Genomic DNA, 23,999 nt, shown 5'->3' on the forward strand with positions numbered 1-23,999 from the left:
AGGCGGACTGGAGGGATATTTCTGCTTTGTCGCAGTATCAGAAGGGGGGTTTCCGGGGTAACTGGAATAGACATTTTAGACACTGAGTTAATATAATGCTGAAGTTTCTGTTTTGACGCTACATGTTTTTCCTGTTGAAAACTATGCAAATGCTCACACACACACACTCCGATGTGATTGCTTTTTGACTTAATGGTTCAAGTGCTCATCATTGCGCTCCACTTAAATCAGGTCCCTGCTGTTTCAGCAATTTCATCTTTAACCGGGATTTCCCAAAGTATAAAGCCTCATCACGGCGTCTCGGATGGTGTTGCCCACTATAACACTTCAGCAACCACAGGGAGACGCCATAGCAACCATCCGGAACGCCATAGTAACAACGACACAAAAGCATTAGGCGCCGGCCTGCTGGTACGTTTAGCAGAAAAAACTAACTCGTGTTGATGCTTTTAAGCCACATGCAAAAAAAAAAAAAGGATCCCATCACCCGTCATCCCCTCTGTTGAATGGGTGGCCAACACTCTCTGGCCTGAGAGAACGCAGATGGCGGCTCATTCTGTCTTGGCTCCTCTTCATATCCAAGTTGATATGTATGAGACAAAGCTGAGCCAAGTACTACGGGGCCCATGCTGTCCTTCTGCCCGGGGTGGTGAGCGGGGACGCACCGGTGCTGCTCCTGCACTCCGTCCGCCGGACGATCTGGAAATCACCTGCCGTACGGATGACATCAGAGTAGCTGTCCAACCCGTCACGTTTGAGAGCGCAAAGGCTGCTGCATAGAGTCCTGACTTCAGCTCTTCTCTTCTTAGGGTTTTAGTACAACCTGCCATGTGTTTTTGTGTGTTTCCACACATCCAGCAGCAGAAGACCGGCCTCTCAGGTGTGTGTGCTGCAGCTGGTGTTGTGAATCAGGCCGATGACAGACACCTCCTATAACCCGGCTATTTCACAACACCAGGGTGGCACCGCACCGCTACCGACCAGACCAAGAACCACCGCCCGGCGCCGCCAAGGGAGGAGATGCAAGATGAACACACACAGAGCGGAGTCATTTCAGTGGGCTGTAAAACTGGTGTGTTTGTTGTGCAGGTTCTGTCAATCACACCTGATCATAAACTGAAATCTTTTTTTGCCCCGTATAATGATTCAGAGTTATTCACCTTCACTCAGATACGAGAACCACATATGCGTACCGATTTATAACCATTTAAGGATTCACGTGAATATTCTCTGTATTGAGACACGGTTGTCTTTCTTACCCCCTTTGCTCTGTAAATAAATAACATTACCAATATTTCCACTGTTGCTGTTCAATCAGTTGAATTTCTCCATCCTTTGGGCAGTCAATCTTTCCCATCTGGTTATTTGTAGACCAGATTATTACTTGGGCAGGGTTGGGCAGAGAAAGAGGACTTATTACGATTGCAGCCATTGTTAATACTCAAGAAACAAACATTACATTACATTACATGTCATTTAGCTGACGCTTTTATCCAAAGCGACGTACAATAAGTGCATTCAACCATAGGGTACAAACTCAGGAGAACAAGAAACAAGAAAGTGCAATTTCCTCAAATAAGGCAATTTACAATTTGCTATAGATGAGTGACGTTACAAGTACAATTTAAGTGCTACAATTTGTTAGTCTTTAGTCGAGGTAGAGTCTGAAGAGGTGTGTCTTTAGTTTGCGGCGGAAGATGTGAAGGCTCTCTGCGGTCCTGATGTCTTCAGAGAGCTCGTTCCACCATTTCGGCGCAAGGACAGCGAAGAGTCGAGACCTAGTCGAGTGTTTTGCTCTCAGTGAGGGAGGGACGAGTAGTTTTGCAGATGCAGAGCGGAGAACACAACCCGGTGTTGTTGCAGACCAGAGCGGATTCAAACCTGCAGCATCCATCGCGGCTCGTCCCTCTTCAGCAACTTATCCTCTCTGTGATCTTTCCCACCAAAGACAGATGGTCTGCCTGTTGTCTGGGAATATGGAGTGTGGCCTGCGGGTGTGACCCACTTATGTCTTTCCCTCAAGACACCGCTGAGCCGCTCACTGTTTTGACCTGCACACTTTAAAAAACTAATTTATTTTCCTTCTGTTCACACAATATTTCTCTAGTCACCTTTTAGTATTTATATAAGTAAATGTAGAATCGGAAATAAATCGTCTTAGAGATTTCCCACGTGCATTTTAGTTGCTTTTCTTCTTTTTTATTCTAGTGTTGTTTGAAATGGTGCAGGGGAACTTTCTACAGCGCTGAATCATTTTGTGCAGACGATAAGGACATCTAGTGGAGGTACCTGGCATCTAGTTTCTATCCAGTCTCCACATTTCTCAATAGTCTAAAGCAGCGATTCCCAAAGTGTGGGCCGCGAAGGTACGGCAGGTGGGCCGCGAGAGGTCATTTACAATAAATAAATAAAAAGTTTTAAATTTTAAATTTTGAAAAGTTTTAAATTAATATAAAAATATGTATGATGCGGCACATTAGTTATGTGAAACATTAATTTATGAAGCACAAACAATGTAAACGAACAGATTTGTTAATCGGTTGATCCATACTGGTTGTACAAGGCGCTCTGCCAAACATGCCAAAGCTCGGTCTGTGACGGCGAGATGCTGAGCGGGCGCTCAAGCGCGTGAAATATGGAGCTTGTTTCAGGGCGCGTCGGAGAAACAAAGCTGTCGTTCTCGCCGAGCACTTCGTGAGATTAAAGAGCGAGAGACGGTGCCCTTTTCTTTACAGTAGCTGAACCATCTTAACAGGGAAATAAGTTATTCTAAAAGGAGCCCTTGGTATGCGGCGTGGATGGAGAGCAGCCGAAGATTTAAGTCGTGGATGGCGAGGGGGGCGGCGGGAGCGGACGCACCTCGCAGTATCTGCATAACAGTATGAGTGGTTCTATTTTTTAAACTCAAAAATGTCCATTTTCTGTCATTTCACAAGTCAGTTCTTTTACAAATGTTTTCCTCCACTTTTAATGCATCCTTGTTGTTTCTTTCTTCATGCCTTTTGCTGACCTTTAGTCATCCATGGTTTTCCTTTATCCAAAACGTCCTAATAAGACAATGTTATGGATGAAGGCAAAAGGCCTGATTAGAATCATTAACATACAATTTCTACCAGCTGTTCATTGTAAGTTCCATCTTTAATGCCTCAATTCTCTCAAATGTTTTCACCAATTTACAGGAAGGCTTCCTGACCCAACCCAACCTTCAAAGTAAGATTTGAAGATGGTCACTGAAGTCAGCTAAAAACCAAACCACCCGTTTCATGTTATTAATTATGTCATGATCAGAACCAAACACTGATGTTCTTTCAATTCCAACACATCAATATTAAAGTCACATGACGTGGGTGACACTTTCATTATATGCGTGTGTTCTGTTTTACAAATAGAAACCCACCAACTCCACGACATGTTTAATCAATTACCAATAATAAGTGTAACGCGCTGAAGCGCAAAGTGACAGGTGTTTGTGATTGAAGAGCAGCACCTGATAAGAAAACGGGCTCAGCGGAGGAGCGCGTGCGTGTGACGACATCACCTTTAACAAAGAGCAGGATTCTGTTAACTTCGTCCTCACGAAACACTCCACGACCATGATGCCAATCGGCTTAAAGGTGAGTGCCGATGAAATTATCGTTGGTATTGTTGATCCTGCATGTTAGGAAATGAATATGCGTGCGTGCAGTTTAGTGCGCGTTGTTGCACGCTGCTAATGCAGCACAGGCCACCGGTACGATCCGTCACTAACATGAACTCTGCGGCCACTCGTCAGCTGAGCCTGGTCCTCGTCCTCCTCTTTGGCTTCATGCGCCACTGTGTAAGAGGTAAGCGTGTCTACCTTTTTTTTTTAAAAATACAATATACATACAAAAACCCCGTAAACTTGCTGCAGTTTGTCAAAACCATTGATGGTTATTTGTCTGCTGGTTAGGAGTTTGCAGTGTGGAGCATTGCACCAACAGCACCAGGTGTCTTCTGTCTGAAGACCAAAGAAGATGCAAATGTGCCAACGGATATTATTCGGACCAATGTGACAAAAGTGGGCACTTTTTCTTACCTGATCAACAATTTTCCATAAGTGGTCGTTCTGTGTTGGATATCAATTTGTTTTCTTTCCAAGGAGGGGAAAAAAAACCCTGTTCGCTATTGACGATTTAAAAAAAGATGCATCAGTAGTTGTCATCGTGGTTGACACATTTATGTAGTTTGTCTGCAACTGGTTAATATTTGCTTAGTTTGTAAAACGTTATCACATTCTACTTAAGGTGTTTATTTTAAGCTCAAAAAACAAGGAATCTAAGCACTACTTATGCATTTCCATCTTCGTTTACCATGTTTGAATGACTTTATTTTTATTTTATTTTTATTTTTGAACAGATGCACACATCAAAGTCGTGTGTGGCAAGGACTTCATTGCAATCCGAGCGATGGAAGATTACTTCACGTTTCACAGCGTACCGCTCCAGTCGCTGCACTTGCCCAACAAATCTTGCCGTCCTCAGAGGGAGGTCATTGACGGTGTGCCGTACTTCGTGTCCAAGATTTCTAAAGATGAATATCAAATGTGTGGAGGCAAGGCGCTGACGGTATGACTGGAGCACAAATGTCACTATTGGGTGTAAAAAAAAAAAAAAAAAAAAAAAACTTCTCTCTGTCAAAACCCTGAAGTTCTTGTTTTTTGTTTGTTCAAGAGAAAAAATCAAATCTCCTATTCCCTGAGTCTCCAGTCAGAGCCTCAGGTGATTGGAAACATCGTCAGAAATCCAGTTATCAAGATGAACTACACCTGCGTCTATCCGTCCATCAGAACCGTCAGCCTGCCTTTCCCAGTCATCCACTTTTCCAGGTAAGGAGGGACGTTGAATCTAATCAATCTTATTGATACCTTGGCAAAGCCTGGCTTACTTGCAACATTCAACACGGGCATTAAGTATTTCAAGCTAATTTGTCCCAAATCTGGTTGTACTGTGCACTACAATCTGAACATTGGTAATCAAAAGTGCCCTTATTTCTTCCCCTCCCACCTCTACATGCATACAGTGAGCTGGTGATGCATCTTGACGAACTTGACGCCAACATACAGATGATGCTGTACACGGACCAGTCCTATTCTAAAGCCTACAGTAGTGCCCCCACCATTGGACTCCGAGACAAGGTAGCGAACAATCGTCAGCTAACCGCATGTTAAGCCCCATTTCCAGCAACTGTTTTGCAGCGTGTTTCTGTGTCCAGGTGTACGTGGAGGTGAAAGTCACGGAACCTGCGGACTACTTCCTGCTCCGGCTCAATGAGTGCTGGGCCACGCAGTTTCCCCAGCCGAACGCCACGGCGGGATTGGTCTACACTCTGCTTCTGAACGGGTCAGCGGAGCTCTCCGTCCACTGCTCACGTACCTTAAGTCGTCACGGTCTACCAACTATAGTCAAACCCATTTCCTCCCCTACCCGCTTTTCGTCTCATTATGCAGGTGCGTGGATGACGAGACCGTCTCCTTTCTGAAGAGCGCCGGGGAGTCTGGCGGCAACGGAGAAAGTTCCACCATTCACTACAGCTTCGACATGTTTCGTTTCACAGCAGAACCTCACGACCTCTATCTGCACTGCACCGTTGAACTGTGCACGCCAGAAGAGCACAACTCCTGCACGCCGGTCAGTGCGCTCTGCTCGCTTGCTTTGTACTCTTGAATCAGTCATCTGAATCGGCCTTTTTTTTTTTTTTTTTATAGATTAACTTAAAATGACCAAAGGATCAGTGTCTTCAGTGTTCTTGTTCACTTCAGTCATGTCTTTTATTTTGTACTTCACAGAACTGTAATTCAATGAGTAAGAGGGAAGCGATGCGGTCTGACCCCTCTCTGGGCCTCCTATCGTATGGACCCATCCGGATCGAGATGCCGGACAGACATCAATCCAGTAAGTTTCTCGATCACTTGTGTCCTCGTACGACCAGGAGCTCCTTGCTCTGTTCGATGCTCCACCTCCTCTCTCGCTGCAGGAGTCATTTGAAGACAAACTTTCCTTCGGGGATACTGCAATGATCTGTTTTGGTTTCAGGCATACTGGCGACTGTGGTGCTGCCGGTTGCAGGTGTCTGGATTTTGGGCTTCTTCATCATCATCCTCATCACTGTGATCAAGGCAGGCAACAGGAGGTTCAAACTAACTGGGGAACAGTGACAACAATGTTTCTGCTGTTGGCAGCTTGAATAAACCTTAAAACTCACATTTGTATCCATTTTTTTTCTTTGTTCTGATAAGTGTCATCAAGGTTAATAATCGATTTGCAGGTCTTGTGACATTTTTTACTTTCACCTGCAGTGCAGCCAAAACCACTGTTTTCAGGACTGCTACTGCTACAACAGTCTGGATGAGTTCAAAGGCTGTGACTTCTTGCATTGTCCCCAGTTTGAGTCAAACTCTGGTTTACAGCGAAACGCAACTACGACTGCAGAAGAATCGGGCATTTAGGAGTGGGGACAAAGTCTTGTCAAAACACCGGTTTGGCCAGGTGGTGAGAGATGTTAAACGTCTGTACTCTGACCATCAGCCACAGACTCTTTAAAAGACACCACTCACAAAGCAGCTGGTCGGGACTCCGTCTCCACTCGCACCCTGAAGCAATGTCTGGTCAGCGGTCTCTGGTGTTCAGACATCTTCAACACCTCCCTGGAGACATGCCACGTACCAGCCTGCTTCAAGGCCTCCACCATCATCCCTGTTCCTTCTCTTTGAACGGCACTTCCCAGTCCCTGCCGTGGATTCATTCAGTTTTCTGGGCTCCAGGACCTCAAGTGGCAGCTGAACATCGGCAGGAAAGACTGTAGCTGACCCCTCACGCCAGTCAGAATCTTCCCTCTGCAGGAGGTTTCAGTCCAGGAACAAGATCTCCTGCCAGTTTCTTCCCAGTCAGCAGTTGGTCTCTTGAACCAAGAGTCCCCCATTGACTCAAATACTTCACCCTCTGAACATTGCACTGTGGATTCACACCATGGAAAAATAAGTGTTAAAACACTTATGCATGTCCATCTGTTTATATTAATTCTTGCCTTTTTTTATATTATTGTACAAAGTCAAATTCCTCCATGCACGATTATCCTGATGACTGACATCTGGTTCAAACTAATGAGACGGTTTGAGCGCCGATCCGCCTTCGAGGAACTGAAATAGCCTGATGTCAATCATCTCTGTAATTTGACCTGTATAATGGGACATTTGATCGACTTAGTTGAACCACGTACGAGGAACCGGGTGGGTCTTTGTGATCTCTGAGAAGTCTCTCCCTGTAAGACGTTAATCGAACTGAAATTGATCCTTCATCAATGAGGAAGAGCGCTGCCCTTTTTTTACGGGGGAGTGATTAACTATCCAGAAGCTCAAATGAACCTGCACCGGAGCAGGTTCAAGTTTTTCTATGTGTTGCTATGGTGATTTAGACAAACCTGCTTCGGGGAACCGAAAAGCCTGATCTATGTCATCTCATCCTGAAAATGATCCGGCTAACTCAGTTAGCCACGTAAGAGGACCAGGGCCCAGTCTGCTGCATAACAGGATCCTTTATATTTGAGGAATATTTTAGGTTAAAGTATATTTGAGTTTGAGGCAACATTAACAATTGTTATTCAACCCTATTTGCAGTCTGAGGAAACTAAATCCATTCAAATATATAAAATATTTATCGAATGTCAGCGTCCAAACGATCTAATCTTTTAATGGGCTGACCATAAACCAGTGAAGCCTACCAAGGCCTTCATCTTGCATCACAATGAAACCAGAATTTGAAGCGCAAAAACAATCTAAGCTGCCAAAAAAGACATTAACAACCTAAATAAGTTAAATCTGAGCTTTTAGGAAGAATCATCTCATGGTTTGTTCTCATTTCGGTGGTAAATATTGTGAGAATCTTGGTAGTTGGAGTTTTGGGTGAATCTTATTGGTGCAGGATGCACAGGTCGCCTCACCGCAAGAAGGTCCTGGGTTCGACTACCCAGTGGCCTTTCTGTGTGGAGTCTGCATGTTCTCCCCGTGTCTGTGTGGGTTCTCTCCGGGTCCCTCTCACCCCGGACAAAAAATATTTGTGCCCCTTCCATCTGGCAGGAGGCTGAGGTCCATCAGGACTAAGACCTCCCGCCACACGAACAGTTTCTTCCCGTCGGCAGTCGGGCTCATCAACAGAGCCCGGTCCCCCACTGTCTGACTATAACATTCCACCGGTCACTCCCCTTCACACTGCACATGTCACTTTAACTGTAATTTATCACTTTGTCGTCATTCGTCACTTTGTTACTTGTTCGCTAGTGCACTTTATGCTTAATATTTTTTAACTTTTTTAATATTTTAAATTTTTAACTTTATTCCCTTGTTTTATACTAACCCATAGCCTTATTCTACTAACTCATTGCAATAGCATTTCATTTTACTTTATTTTATTACTTGTGCACTGCTGTCTTGTCTATTGTTACACTGTTTACTGTCATGCACCATCCGCCAAGACAAATTCCTTGTATGTTTGACACATTTTGGCAATAAATGTTCCTGATTCCTGATAAAGCTTTGCCTGCATGCTAGATTGCCCTCTTTACAGCTTCCACCATGTATACGTGGTTGTCGGTTGTCAGCAAGTGACCACGGCTGACATGTTGAATTAGATCATCTCCATGACTATGACAAGGCCAGTTAAATTTTTGACCAGATCACTACGGTCTCAATATTGGACATTTAGCTAGCTAACGTTAGGTAGGCTCGCTCGCATGGAACGTTATCTGTGAAGGCCCGAGATCCTCCTCGTGACACTGGCACGCAACGGCAGGTCTTTGGCACCTCGGTGGCACCTTAGTGGCACCTTAGTGGCAGCTGGCTGTAAGTCGCCAGTCGTTTGAGTCTGAGCGAGTTGTGAGAGCAGCGATGAGGATCACGGAGCTTCAAAGCTTCATGGATTAGATTCATGTGATGAAGAGGGGGATGAAAACAATAGGGATCCATTGGAAGATGGTTGAGTGTATTTACATGTACAGTACATAACCTTGTTGTGTAGCATCACAGCAATTGTGCAGAACGTGACGTAAGCTGAATGTGATGTCAGCAGTCGGTGCCTCTGTGGTGTGAAAAACCAAACAGTGAACTAAATAAACTAACTAGTGTGTTTCTTCTGTTTTGCTTGTGGGTAATAGTACATGTGTTATTTGTTCATTTTTCATTTTGAAACATAAAAACATGCACATTGTGTAAATACTCAATGGTCTTTATCTGCTTTGTTTTATATTTAGTAAATATTTGGTTATTAACAGTTTAATGTTAATGTTACACGTCCCATGAAGCTTGATCTGTAGCATGACGTCATTTCTCACATTTTAATTCACATCTAGTGAAAGTACAGCGACAGGTACATTTATTATTTATTCTACATTTCCATCTACCTTATTTCATGAATATATTCCACCACCTTGTTGGTGCTGAACGAGCGTCGCTGTGTGACGCCTGACTGACAGCCTGTGGTCGTCTGTAACTAGTGGTAGAAGAAGAAGAAGTGGTCCATGTGAACATGAAGGACAACGCTGTGTGTATGAGAGTGATGTAATGTCCATGTCTCCATGCTGCTCTGACCCCACCTCTGTCACGGTGTGGTTTTATTTCCTGTCTTATTTTGTAGTTTTCTTGTCTCCCTGGGTAACTTCACTTCCTGCCTTGTCCTGTCATCGTCTGTGATTGTCTGATTGTTTCCACCTGTGTCCAATCACCTGCACCTCCCTAGTGTATTTAAGCTGCGTGTGTCTCTTGTGTCACTTGTCGCGTCATTGTCAATCGCCCTGGACGTCTCTCGTTCCTGCCTGCCTTTGAAAAACAGCAACGTTCCCTAAAAATGAAATAAAACAAGTTCTGCAGCCTGAACAGAAAGAGGAACCACTTTAAATCTCTTAATAACGTTATTTTACCTGAAAGAAATGATTACAATAAAGTACATCCTCATTCTTCTCTAAGCAGTCAGATATTAACAAACATTTCTCTCCATCAGCCCAGTCAGGGTGATATTTTTATTATTATATTATATACATTCAGTCTTCTGAAACCAAATGAACTCATAGCAAAAAAAAAGAAAAGAAAAGAACTAAAAAATACATTTAACGTCTGAACTAAAATAAGGTCCACTCTGGACTCACAAAGACCCGGCTGCCATGTGTCAACCAGAATAGGCCCAATTCTATAATGCCAGATTTGGCCCATGTTCGGCAGCCATCAACGGGCCAGAACCAGCTTCAGAGCTGCTGGCCGATAAACCCGGCTGCCGTGTGTCAACCAGAATAGGCCCAATTCTATAATGATTTGGGAGAATTTGAGAACTGTTTAAAGGATCAGCTGAAGTGCGCTGTGGTGCGAGGCTCTCATACAAGGTGTTACCATCCCCCCGGAGATGGGAAGACGGAACGTTTTTATGAAACCACCCTGTCCATGTTGCGTACCTTGACTGACACAAAGAAAGCTGACTGGAAGAACTCCCTGGAGAAAATGGTGCATGCATACAATTGCACACGCAGTGAGGCAACAGGGTTTTCTACCTACTATCTGCTATTCGGTTGTTCAAGCTCAAATGCCGTTAAGACTGATTGCAGAGCTTTGGAAAGCAGTCATGCTTAATGCTCGGGCCAGAGAGCAAAAAATGAAACTTTTTTTTGTGTGAAGGTATTCAGGTTGTCATGGTTGCTCTGTGTATCTTCAGACTTTACCTTGACTAAAAAACACGAGGCTAAAAAGCACTTTAATTGTACTTATAATGGCTCTTTTCTATCGGCTTATTTGCTGAAATTGCGCTTTCTTGTTTCGTATTCTTCTGGGTTTTGGATGAAAGCGTTAGCTAAATGACACGTAATGTAAAAATCTATTGGACAAATCTCATTATTCCCTCTAGTTTTCCGGTGCATTTATTATTTACACCACATGCTCTCAATGCTGAAGACGTACCTGAACAAATCTCAGTTTTTGACTATTTAGGCACTCATCCATCTTTTCCATGATGTCCATGATGATAGTCTCCCGCGGACCAGCCTGCAGTTTCCTACAACGGCAGCAGATGTCCCAGTGGTCTGCAGCGTTAGGAGGGAGGAGGGCCTTCTCTCCCTCTCTATCTCTCTCTCACTTTAAAACCGCTTCAGATCTTCCATCAGATCGACCACCGCACAGCTGTTAGATGGCGGTCTCTCAAATATTTAGACAACGCGTTTCTGCTGCGAGATGAAAGTCGATGACGTTTGTTGTTGCGGAACGGTGGAGGTTGAAATTTGATCGCTGGCACTGACTTCCAATTTTTTTTTTTTGTTCATGTGCAAGATTCAGCAGCAAGTTCAGAAACCGCTTCATTCCACTTTTCGCATGCGACCTGCGAGGTTGCGCGTCGGGACGTCGGGAAGGGGCCGCGCTCGGGTTTAGCACGGACCTCCTCGGATGAGCCATGAGGCTGCAGCCCCACGTTCATGCCCCTTCATCCGCGCAACGCGTTCCTTCCTTCTGATGAGCGAGCCGCGGGAGCGAGCGGAGAGCACACTTGTTGCGGGGCTTGCGTGATCACACGTGAGAGGAGGAGGAGGAGGAGCAGCTGCACCGCGTCCCTTTACTGCTCTCTTGCTTGTAGGAAGTAGTTCGGCTGTTTTCGGGCTGCGCATCGGGAAGAAGATGGCACCCAAACAACCGTGGACCCGGATCCTGATCACGATCTCGTCCTTGTTCTCCGTGGCCGTGTGCAGCGCGGCGGCGGCGAACGCCCCGCAGGAGGAGGAGGCCCTCAATGCGGAGGTAGGACCACGTTCTCCCGGCAGATGGTCGACATTTTTTCGGTTTTGCTATTTGTCAAGAGTTGATCAATTCATGATGACTGTCACTTTTTTTCCTCCTATTGAGGAAATTCATTAGAGAAATAAATGGTTTCGTCGGTTATTAGTCCAAATATTCGTGTTTGTTTTGGTAAAACATCAAAGCATCAGGTGGGCTGTTGCACTGCGGGGATGTCCTTTGACCTTTTGACCCTTTTCGAAAAAAACATCAGTACATGTGGGACACCTGGGAATAACACAATATTATCTACTTTTGTATTCCCAATATCACATTTAAGTTGGAATCACATTTAAAGCTAATATCATGTCGCAATAACCAAATGTCTCGCTTAAAGATTTTTAGAGTTTGTTCATGTATTCACAAATTATAACATGTAAGAAGCTTACAAAACTGAGCTATAAACTGATGAACGATATGATACAATGTGGGTGAATATGAAATATGTCTTTATTGTTTATATCAATGTGAGTTCTAGTTTTCACTTTTGCAATTGAGATTTGGAAGAAATCTTTGAATTTGTTGAGTTATTGATGTCCTCATGAAAAAACTTTTAAATAAACCTCTAAATATTTCAATGTGTATAACTAGTTAACACATGGTTGGGATATGTTTATGTAAATATCATACAATTTTATTCTATACTGTCCCTTCAATCATTCACAAACTGTTTGTACACCAATAACAGAGGCAGGAACGTTTTGATTGTAGCATTAATACTTTTTATTTATTTATTACTATTCCAAATTACATTTCAGTATTTTATTAAGCGTCTATGCCCAGATGGTAAATGCTTAGAAAAATAGAATAAATCATTATTCTGAGGAAAGATTATTAAATAAACAAACCAAATGATGAGCTTTTCAGTTCCTACATGTAATGGTCGAACACTGTTGGTTTTGGTGAATACCAATTTTATTCTTTTATTTGTAATTTTTCTATATTTGCCATACTGTGATGGATATGATGATGTCTGACGGTCACCATATTGATTTGAAGCTGTCCCCTACCGACGCACTGCTGCTCTTCTTTCACTGTGTTGGTTGGGACTTTCCTTTCTATGCAGAAATGGTCTGGTCTGGATTTTCTCTGCCTTTTATAAGTGCGCACATGTTGGGTCTTGTGTGTGTGTGTTTTTTTCTCCCGGCCTGCGTTCATCCTGTACATGTATGAACATGCGAGTCCCATGATCCAGCTGTGTGAGAGGGGCTGCAGGGTTGTTATTGAGCTCCACCGAGGAGGCTTATTTAAAGGTCAAACCCCCCCCCCCCCCCCCCCCCCCACCCCGGAGTCGTCATCCTGTTTCCCTGGTTACGTTGCTCCGCACGCAACAAACTCGAAACAAAGTGTCACTAGGCTGTTGCCCTTTTACCATCATTTCAATGGTCACACATGTAGGGTTTCGTGTTTATCTCGTGTTGCTACAGTGGTGACACTGGGTTTGATTATTGCCCTTTTTTGTTCTCCTGTTTCCCGTCCTTCCTCTAGTCTCCTCTCCTCAACTTGGCTGTCGGTCAGGAGAAGGCGAGAGGAATGAGAGAGCAGGAATTTGTAATGTTAATGAAAGCCATCTGGTTTCTATCTCTCCTTTCTCTTTCCTTTTAACTCCTCAGATGGTCTCTTTCCCGTCATTATAGGGGGGGGGATATCACAACAGCTGTAACTGTCATTCGTTTTAATACACCATCCAACTCACACACTCAAAATCAGACGCGTGGGACGCACAAGGCGGAGCTGACCCCTGGCTTTTCTTCGTCGCAGGCTTGGCTTCGTCAGTTCGGCTACCTGTCTCAGGCGAGCGGTCAGATGTCCACCATGCAGTCGGCTCAGATTCTGTCCAAAGCCATCAGCGACATGCAGCGCGTCTACGGCCTAGATGTGACTGGGCAGATGGACCCTGCTACTGTTGCGTAAGCATTTTATTGTTTCGGCACACTATCAGCACAAGCTGACTCATTTGCATTTTTATGAATAAAGTTTCTAATTTTCCACGCATTATACTTGTAATCATAGATGACCACACATTTCCATTTGTCCTCTGTGAATTCTGGGCCAACAGACCTCAACTCGACAAACCAAGCTTCGTGAAGCAATTTGTTTCAGAGCACTGGCTTTTTCCCATCACATAATAACATTGTCCGATTAATGTGTTTGTATAACCAGGGCCTTCTGAAACAATGCCAGGTTGAATTGTTTTTCTTTGCCCAGAAGGTTTGGATTACAGTTTAATTTTGCATATATCACGTCTTGACCAATGAGACTATTGTTTCGTATGTTCGCATTCAGCTGAGAACCAGATTCAAGATATTATCAGACCTCTGGGTTAGGGTTAGGGTTATTTGATCTCTGCTCTCAGAGCAGTCACTCAGTCAGCGTGATTACATGGATTCGAATAACTGGCTTAGTCGGACTGAAATCAAATGATCCGTTTCATGTAAACACCTTTGTCCGACTATGTGCGGTCTGACTCCGATCTGACTAACACCCCTGGATACCTCGATCCGATCCAGTTGATAGTTCGACTATTGCGGCATGTAACGGTGAATCGGATAAGGAAGTGGACTTTGCGTCTTTGCGGATGCTTGAGATCCCGACGGCGTCTTCTCTCCGTTATCAAATCAGCCAATAGCGCCATTTGCATTCGCTGTACTCCTATTAACATCATGCAAACATAGTAGAGGGATGTAGCTTCACCTTGCTCTCCGTTCGCCATCTTTCTCGTAATGTTGTTGTTGTTGGTAGTGGTGAAGACGCTGTAAACACACTGAGTGTGTTTACATGATGGTATAATTGGAATCTTTGCTTAGTCGGACTATGCTATCTTTCGGGGGGAGGTGTTATTATCCCAATATACATGGCAGTGAATAAATCGAATCATTGGCCGAAAGCATGTCATATCCGATATGATAGGTGGCGCTGTTTTCATTACAACTAGTTGTGATACAGCCATTTCCGCTTGACCGCTTCACCACTACCAACAACAACATTACGAGAAAGATGGCGAACGCAATAGTCGAACTATCAACTGGATCGGATCGAGTTATCCAGGGGTATTAATCGGATCGTAGTCGGACCGCACATAGTCGGACAAAGGCGTTTACATGAAACGGATAATTCGATTTCTTTCCGACTAAGCCAGTTATTCAAATCCATGTAACCACGCTGACTGTGTGTGAAGAGAGAGTCTTTTTTTAGAGAACTAGATGAGTTACTGTGTAACTGAAACTACAACAGCAGGAGCGGGTTAGCTTAGCTTAGCATAAAGACATTCTTTGATGCTTTTGAAAAATGTTACTAAATCAACACCTCACAAATCAACACATAATATTTCATTGGTTTAATCTGTACAACCTTTATTTTTCCTTTGGCTGTTTCCCTTTCTTTCCAGCCTTCTCACTAAGCTAAGCTAACGCGCTGGAGCCTTATAGCCTACTTTGAATAGGCCGATAGATATGAGACTAATGCTGCAGAGTGGTTTTGCTGCCAGCTGTTTGTAACGTGTGTGTGTGTGTGTGTGTGTGTGTGTGTGTGTGTGTGTAGGGCCATGCGTCGGCCTCGCTGTGGCCTCCCAGACAGAAATCTGGAGAGGATGGATGGTGGCGCGAGGAAAAAACGCTACGCTCTCACTGGACAGCAGTGGGGCAAAGATCACATCACCTACAGGTTCATAGCATTGAGAAACAGCAAAGAAGAACGTTTAACCGACCAACTCTAACGTGCTTTTTCCTTCCGGCTCCAGCATCATGAACCAGCAAATCCCCTCCTCTCTGGGCGAGGAGCGGACCTACAATGCCATCCGCAAGGCCTTTGACGCGTGGAGGCGGGTCACACCGCTCACCTTTGAGGAGTTACCTGCTGAAAACCGCATCAGCATCAACAGCAGCCAGGCAGAGCTCGCTGACGTCCTGTTGTTGTTTGCGTCTGGTTTCCATGGTGACATGTCTTTGTTTGATGGCGAAGGAGGGTCGCTGGCCCACGCCTACTACCCCGGACCAGGGATCGGTGGGGATACGCACTTTGATGCCGATGAGCCTTGGACGCTGGAAAACCAAAACCCACAAGGTCAGTGGGGCGGATTTCTTGTGGGAATTGAACCTGTGGCGTTCTGGTAGCCGCATTGTCTCTCTAGCCGTTATCTTCTCATGTGTGGTCTGGTCCACTGGGCTGGATTTAATGCCATAATAACAACATATAACCACTGACTATTCTGTTAATTTGAATGTTTCTTGGGTTCTAGGTGAACACCATCGTCAAAGCGTTGATATGAAACAATGTGTTGAAACAGCTCATATTGTGAGATTCAGAAATGTAGCAGGTTTAACAGCAACATGCATTAATGATAAGTTATTCCTCTTTGGTTCAGTTCTGTTTATTTATTCTAGTGAGTATCAGTGTTTCCTCTGGGGGCCCTGATATAAGAGGAAACACTGCATAGCGAACGTTTGATCCCCTGTAATGTTTTTCTGAGGAAAGGGGCTTCTTTTTGTTAGTGAATTGATGCTGGTAGTTTCACAAAAGCAACAGATTAATGAAATTTGCACAGTAAGTGACGTTTTTTTTTGCATGTTGTGTGCAACACAACTCCGATCTACATGCATCTTCTATGTTCTATGGGTTGCATTCACTCCTCTGTTGCCTGTTATTTACACACATACCTCTGACAAGTGTGGACCCACTGTGTGTGTGTCTGCAGGTATAGACCTGTTCCTGGTCGCGGTCCATGAGCTCGGCCATGCTTTGGGCCTGGAGCACTCCGATAACCCCAATGCCATAATGGCTCCATTCTACCAGTGGATTCACACACACAACTTCACCCTCCACGACGATGACATCAGAGGAATACAGTACCTATACGGTAAGGAGCACTCACTCTGCTGAAGTTCAAACCCACAATATTTATTTTCTTTAAAGCCAACACCAGCAGAATTTGCACTGAACCACTTGAGACCCAGTGAGTCATTTCATTTAGTGTTCTACACCAGATACTTATTTCATTTCCTAGAGACGTAGCACTGACCCAACCAGCAGGGACACAATACACATGTGTAAAACCACTGTGAGGGTTGAAGTGCAGAATGTCTGTTGTAATTTGTCAGTATATCAGACTATCACATCGAGACACTCAACGTAGTCATCCGCGAAACATGGATGAACAGCATGTAAAGCATGCCGGGATGATGTTCTCATGCGTTTCCTGTGTGAATAGAGGGCATTGTTTATTGACAGATGACATCTTTGTGTGCGTGTGCACATGTTGGTTAGAGAAAGGCCTTGTGTGTAGGTGTCGGTCTCTTTCCGCTTTGGCCTTAAGAGATGTAATTAAAGGCGAAAAACTCAAATTTTTGTCTTACATCGAAGATTTATTACAGACATTGTTTACACTGAATGACTGAAAAACAATCAGCAGAACAAAAAATTGAAAATGAATTGGCGAGTTGAGTTTTTACAAACAGGAAAAATCTTAAATGTTTGGACTGAAATTACATAGTGATCCTTTTATGAAACAGATCTAAATGACTGTTTTAGAGAGAAGAACACAGAATCCACTTTGTTGGCAGGAATAAACATACAAGTTCTTTGTAGAGGTTTCTATGCCTAAACTATTGAGCTGAGAGACATAAAGTCTCAACAGTAAAACACACTTACTTATCTACAAATCAACTTGGGAATAAGTAATAAGTAAGTAATTCCAAGTGTTTAACGGCTTTACATTTTAGGAGAACAATGTTGCTTTAGGTCTGTGTCTTGATGTCCAGCATGAAGCATTTCCCAAAAGGAACATTTGAAATGATCAGCTGTACAACTTTTTTATATCTTTCTTTTTTGGCTTTTTGGCTTCACTCTAATCTCCCATTTTTTGACTGTAGTAAGCAGCTGTTTTAGCTAATCAACTTTAACAACCAACTACCGACGCTACCTGCAGAGCACCAAGCGGGAGACAAGACGATTATCTCCATGTACAGTCTGGTACTCTAGCAACAAAAAAGTCCAAAGACTTGAATTGACAAAATCATTCTTTGTTGACGAAGACTAAAACCACCAATTACTCGGCCGGTAGACTAAGAAGGGACCCGCTCAGAGGCACTGGGCCGACGGGTTGGTAAACACTCCTTCGCCATGTTGAATGCTGCTTTTAAGACACAAAAAAACACTTCACAGATTCTATTGCAGTTTAAAACGCAGCAGGTGGTGTATTTCTGCACGCGCCGCGTCGCTGGCCAACATCGTCCCTCATATATTCCTAGCAGTATTTTTGGCTCTGTGTAATTCAATACGTCTTCAAGTCCATCAGCTGTCCCTACATATTACATAACGCTCTGTATCTGTGTGTTTTCCTCCCTTAGCAACCAGCTGGGTTGATTTTTTTTTTCCAAAGAACAGCAGCACAAGTCGCAGTCAATCGAGTGTGCTCATAGCTGCTCGCCATGATGGAAAATTAGGTTTTCTTTGACATTGTGAGGACAACGGAGGAGGGCGTGAAATATACCACTGTGGTTTATTGCCACACAGACAGGCTGGGGGAATTATGTCATTTCAAAGGGAACTTGTTTTTGCATTTTACTTTAAAGTATGAGGAGGGGGGAAATAGCCTTTTAAATGTTGACGTTTGTTAGCCGCCTCTCCATCTTTTCTTTCCCAGGCCCCCCCTTGCTCGGCGAGGTTCCACCGACTTCTCCTCCGGTCCTCGACGACGAACCCAGACACGACTCCCCCAGCTCCCCTTCTCCTCCTGAAGATGGACCCGACCCAACTCCTCCCAGGCTCCCCCCACCCGATTCCCCCGGCCCGACCGACGGCATTCCGGATCCCCCGGAGCCGAGTCCCAGTTCTACCTCACCCAACGCACCTCCCACGCCCTCCCCCACCGACTCACAGCCCCAACCCGTAACCCCACCTATTAGAAAGGATGTCCCCCTCCCGCCTCCTCCTCCGCCTCCTCCTCGGCCCCCTGCCCCTCCCCGACCCCCCAAGCTGCCGGACAACCAGGCCCCCGACATCTGTGACGGGGACTTTGATACGGTGACCGTGTTGAGAGGGGAGATGTTTGTCTTCAAGGTGAGAAGTGAGGAGTTATTGCTCATGCTTGGTGCCACATGATGTGGATCATGTTGAGTGTCACTGGTGCTTTTAACCCCTCTGACCTGCTGAAACACCACCCTGCTCAGGGTCAAAACAGCGTTCCAGTCATGCAAGCAGAACATTCTGACAAAAAATACGGTTATTTTTGCCTGCACAGGGTCGCTGGTTCTGGCGCGTGCGGAGGAACCGTGTCCTGGATAACTACCCCATGCCGATATCTGTGTTCTGGAACGGCCTGCCTAGTGACATCGACGCGGCCTACGAGCGCCACGATGGCAAATTCGTCTTCTTTAAAGGTATGCGAAAACCGTTAAATCCCAATAAAACGTGTCGCCTTCCAAACACAGCATCAAAACCTTCTTAGAAGACTATGAGTTTTAATAGCTGTTAATAATTAATAACTCAGCACAGCTATAACTCTCGGTATCTGGCAGAACAACCCACTGAAACGGTGGAGGTTATGTTAACAAGAAAACTGTGATTTCCTGTTTAAACATTTGGGAAAAACGGGCCGCAGATGGAGACTGATGAGTCTGCGTGTCTTTGCATCTTTGTTTAACTGCAGAGTTCCGAATCGTATTTTAGTGTTTTGCATCTGTGTTGAATGGGGCTTGTGCAGCGTGGCGGCTGTCGAAAGTCCAGAATGTGTCTCTCACTCCAGCTGAGTGCCAGAAGGCCTCAAGAGAGTGGTGGAGGATTACATCAGCCTTCACAGCTCACTGCTCCAGATGTTCACAGCAGCTGAGCTGAGCCTTCAGAATCAGGTCTAACAGTGATTTGTCCTCCTCGCAGATTATTTTTTTATTCCCCATTAAAGGAGTTTTCGGGGAGTTTATTTTGTAAATTCAATTGAGGGTTGATATAAACTAACCTCTCTCGTGTGTGTTTCCGATGTCGTCCATCCTTTTTTTTTTGTCACGTTCTTGACAGGTTTTAGAGAGCTGCACAAGCTGCTTTTGAGGACACATTTTTGCATCAAAATCCTGCAGAAATATACCCTCATATACATCCAAAATAGGAGAACTACTGTTATAACTTAACACATTAAAAAAGTGTGCTCTGTGCTCCTCCTAGACGAAGCTAGTAGAGTTCACTTGGAAGTGTTATGCCACCCGTTTCTACCGCTTGTGTCCAGGTAAGAAACATTTCATCTTCTTGCCCCTGCAGATGATAGATTCTGGGTGTTCAGGGAGGCCGACGTGCTGCCCGGATACCCGCAGCCATTACACCAGTACGGACAAGGAGTTCCCGCTCATAAGATCGACACAGCAATCTGGTGGGAGCCCAACGAGTACACATACTTCTTCAGCGGAGACAGGTACACTATGCTACACAACGAATGAAAGACAATCGCTAGAGGAATCTCTTTTGTCACCATCACCTCTACAACTTTCTATTGCTCTCTATATCTAAAAAGGGGGTTTGATCAATGTATGAAACTCACATCTCACTGTCTGTCTGCAGATACTGGCGATACAACGAGGAGACCCGCACCACGGACCGGGACTTTCCCAAGCCAATCAACAGATGGGGCAGGATCCCTTCGTCACCCAAGGGGGTGTTCCTCAGCGATGACGGCGGTACATATCGACTTTCGATTAAGCGAATGCGTCCTTCATTTGGAGTAAAAAGGCCGCTTCTGTTTATTTGAATCAAATCAGACGCCAAACGTTTACCGTGTCACATGTCACCGCGTTGACAGCAGGGGAGTAACACCAGTGAGTGAGGAGGGGGGGATCGTTTAGAGCGGGGAAATTGGTGTGTGTAAGATGACTGAGAGGGAAAAGATGACATTTTAGGCTGCAGCAGAGAGAAGGGTGAGGGGATGAAGAGAGGAATGAGAGCTCTGGTTTGAGGGTTGGCACGTCGCTCCTTTGGAAATTAGATTTGTGGCAGAGCTGCTCTGAATGCACTCTGCAACAAGTAACGTCTCCTCTCCACCCTGAATGTCTCTGCAAGTCTGGTTTGCACTACAAAGCTGCACTTACTCCTGCAAATGGACCCAAGAGGAGTGATTTTACTTATTTTTGCACCGTGTTGCCAAATCGTAACGCATGCCATTGATTTAGTTTTCTGATAACACTTTTAGGTGTTACTAAACTAGTCCTTGACAAAACTGACCTTTTATTGAGATCTAGCCTATCAATATGAAGGGTGTTGGAATGAGACAGTACAGTAAATACAAAGGTACAGGCAGGCGACGCCTTAGCATAAAGACTGGAAAGAAAGCGAAGCCGCCAGCTTGGGTCGGCCTGAATCTAAATATCCCATCTAAACCTCCCTATAAGTGGAGAGCCGAGACACCAAATATCAAAACTGTATAAATTCTACAGTATACAACATAATCCATCGTACTTTAGTTTAATAACTTTCATTCTTTCTTTTCTTTGAATCCTCCTCTCATGCAGCTCACACCTACTTCTACAAAGGCACCAATTATTGGAGGTTTGACAACCGCAGGACGGAAGCGGAGAAAGGCTACCCTCGCTCCTTCCTGAGGGATTTTGTGGGATGTGTGGGAGCCGCCCACCCGCAGCCTGATACGGACACCGAGCAGGGACCCAAATACAAACCAGTCGACCCGTCAGACCGAGGCAACGGCGAGCACGGAGAGCCCGACGGGGCCGGAGACAAGGACGAGAACCCGGAGGAAGACCAGTCCTCCCGACCTGACGGCGCGGAGGAAGAGGAGGAGGACAAAGAGCTGAACGTGGTGGTGACGGTGGCTGACGACGGATCGAAGGTCATGACTCTGATCATGGTGATTGTGCCTCTGGTCCTCATCCTGTGCGTCCTCGTCCTGATCTACACCATCCTCAGGACTCTCCAGAACAAAGAGACCCCGCGGGCCTTGGTGCACTGCAAACGTTCGTTGCAGGACTGGGTGTGAAGCGCAGAACGGGGGGGAGAGAGAGAGAGAGAGAGCGCGGTATTAATCATTCGCAGTCGTTACAGGCGTCTAAATTTGTACTAATGGCTCTGACGCGGTAGTTTATGTCTACAAAAGCAGTGGATGAGTCACCGTTTGGGGCCCCGTTTATTGTCAGAGCTTTTATCGCTCATGTGAAAGATAGAGGTGCCTGTGGAGCGGCAGCATACGTTTCCTTCTACTGGCTCTTGAAGTTCTTGTGCTTTGTGCCTTGAAAATGTCTGAAAGGGTACTTATATATTTCTTTAAAGAAAAAAAAAAATCAATCACAGCTTTAAAAAACAAAAGATGTAGCAGCCACCAGATGTTTACTGAAGAAGACTCACGACACTTTTTCTATTCAGAGGGGAGGGACCAGTAATTTAGTCGTTGTATGAATGCAGACCAAGTCAGTAATGCACATATGTTACACAGAAGCACACGCACTGTACATAGACACAAACTTACGGTTAGAGAATGAATTATTGAAATACACTCATTGATATGAACAAGTCTTCCATACGCTCGACTACGGTGCCTCAACAAATTCTAACTTGATTCTTTGTTTGGATCACATCATTTGCTCTTTTGATTCAGTTTTGCTGAGTGTGCGTTATTGCAGATGCGCTTGTGTGTCCGTGTGTTTGAAGCACACTGTGCCCGTGTGTTTGAAGCACACTGACACCAGCAGAAGAAGGCCGGCGCAGGAATGTCAGACAGCTGTGTGCGTCCGTGACCGCCCACCTCCCACTGAGCCCATTATGTCGGACACGCACCAGCATCACATGATCTCAACTCCCAACTCTCCCTGCACATGTGCAGACACACACACACACACGCACACGCACACGCACACACTAAGACATAGAGACCACTTACCCAAACAAAGGCACATAGTTTTTGCACACAGACACAAAGGCTCCAGCCCCCCAAAACCCCCCTCCCACCACAGCCTGATGTGAGCACCACTAAAACAGCATCCCAGTGGAGACGCCCGGGGCCACGGCTTGGATGAAATACAACAGAGGGGCATTTGTACACACTTAACCAGAAGATTTGAAAAGTGCTGTGATGTTTTACAAATGATCTCTCAGCTTTCTTGCTTTGCAGCAGTATCTCCTCCGGTCTTTGCTCTTATCTCCTCTTTTCTGTTTTTTTTTTCGCGTTGAAGCAAAAGAGCGTAGCAGCAAATTAAATGAACTTGGGAGAAGCCTGCAGGCCGTAGAGCAGCGGGTCCGGCTCTGGTTTCCATTAAGCCCACATGCCGCTGATTTATTAGTGTCAGGCATGAGGGGAGAGAGGGGCGTTGTGGAAAATGCAAGAAGAAGGAGGTATAAAATATAACGGTGGGGGGAAAAAGGGGAAATGAGAGAGAATGAGATGACGAGAGAAAGAAAGAAGCCGGTGGAGGCGGTGAGTGAGGAAGGGGAGACGGAGAGCTGTGCCAAAATTTCCTTGCCAGTTTTTTTTTTTTTCTGGAAGAGGAGGAGCAAGGGAAAAAGGGAGGACGGATGTTTGGGAGGAATAGCGCTGGCGTTGCGCCTCTTGACCTAGATTAGGACACTAAATCCACGCCTGCCTTTCAAATGTTCTTGTTTTTGCTGGGTTTGTTTGTCATGAGCTGTAATCAACGTCCTCTGCGACCCCCTTCGCCCTCCATTATCTCTCCTTCTCTCTCATTATTCTCTCGTGTCACCGTTCTGCTTCTGGCTTTGTCTCGTTGCTGTAGCTCTCTGCAGTAATTCACTCAGATGTATCCACTTTATAATGCACAGAAACATCTACAGAAAGGGTTCATTTAGTCTCCCTTTATCAATTTGTTTGTCTTGTTGTAAAGTCACTATTGACATACTAACCATTACCTTTTACTTGTGTCTTCCAATTGTGCCCATGTTTGCTTTTTACCATTATTGTGCCTTTTTTCTGTGAATTATGAGATGGCTTTTTTTTTTTTTTTTTTACTATAAAAATCACGAGGGGACATTTAAAAAAAATGTGTTTCTTTTTCTTTTTTAAATCGTATTACTTGTAGTTTTGTAAATTGTATTTTTGCTCTGGTTTTCTGTATGGACAGTATCTTAGATAATCGCAACGTTGATCCATGCAGTGCATGTTCTGTAAGGCCTGTGCACTCCTGTGTAGAGTACATTCAAGTTTTCCCAATAAAACGTACAAGTAAAAGCAACACAAGTCGTC

General features: G+C 44.9%; 2 protein-coding genes across 2 annotated transcripts; both read left to right on the forward strand.

The window, feature by feature from the left end:
* The first annotated feature begins 3,463 nt into the window (after window positions 1-3,463).
* Window positions 3,464-6,221, forward strand: LOC120809065 (uromodulin). Its single transcript, XM_040162625.2, has 10 exons — window positions 3,464-3,614; window positions 3,773-3,824; window positions 3,932-4,039; window positions 4,378-4,586; window positions 4,692-4,846; window positions 5,041-5,155; window positions 5,233-5,360; window positions 5,468-5,648; window positions 5,807-5,912; window positions 6,054-6,221. The coding sequence occupies exons 1-10, from the start codon at window positions 3,594-3,596 to the stop codon at window positions 6,173-6,175; spliced, it is 1,197 nt and encodes a 398-aa protein (XP_040018559.2). The 5' UTR covers window positions 3,464-3,593; the 3' UTR covers window positions 6,176-6,221.
* Window positions 6,222-11,123: 4,902 nt separating this feature from the next.
* LOC120809064 (matrix metalloproteinase-15) lies at window positions 11,124-23,988 on the forward strand. Its single transcript, XM_078082125.1, has 10 exons — window positions 11,124-11,779; window positions 13,577-13,725; window positions 15,356-15,478; window positions 15,555-15,877; window positions 16,509-16,670; window positions 18,456-18,871; window positions 19,053-19,191; window positions 20,063-20,213; window positions 20,360-20,475; window positions 21,304-23,988. Exons 1-10 carry the CDS (start codon window positions 11,660-11,662, stop codon window positions 21,783-21,785), a joined length of 2,181 nt encoding a protein of 726 aa, XP_077938251.1. The 5' UTR covers window positions 11,124-11,659; the 3' UTR covers window positions 21,786-23,988.
* Window positions 23,989-23,999: the final 11 nt, after the last annotated feature.

This window comes from Gasterosteus aculeatus, chromosome X (assembly GCF_964276395.1).
Source record: "Gasterosteus aculeatus chromosome X, fGasAcu3.hap1.1, whole genome shotgun sequence".
Lineage (NCBI taxonomy): Eukaryota > Metazoa > Chordata > Actinopteri > Perciformes > Gasterosteidae > Gasterosteus > Gasterosteus aculeatus.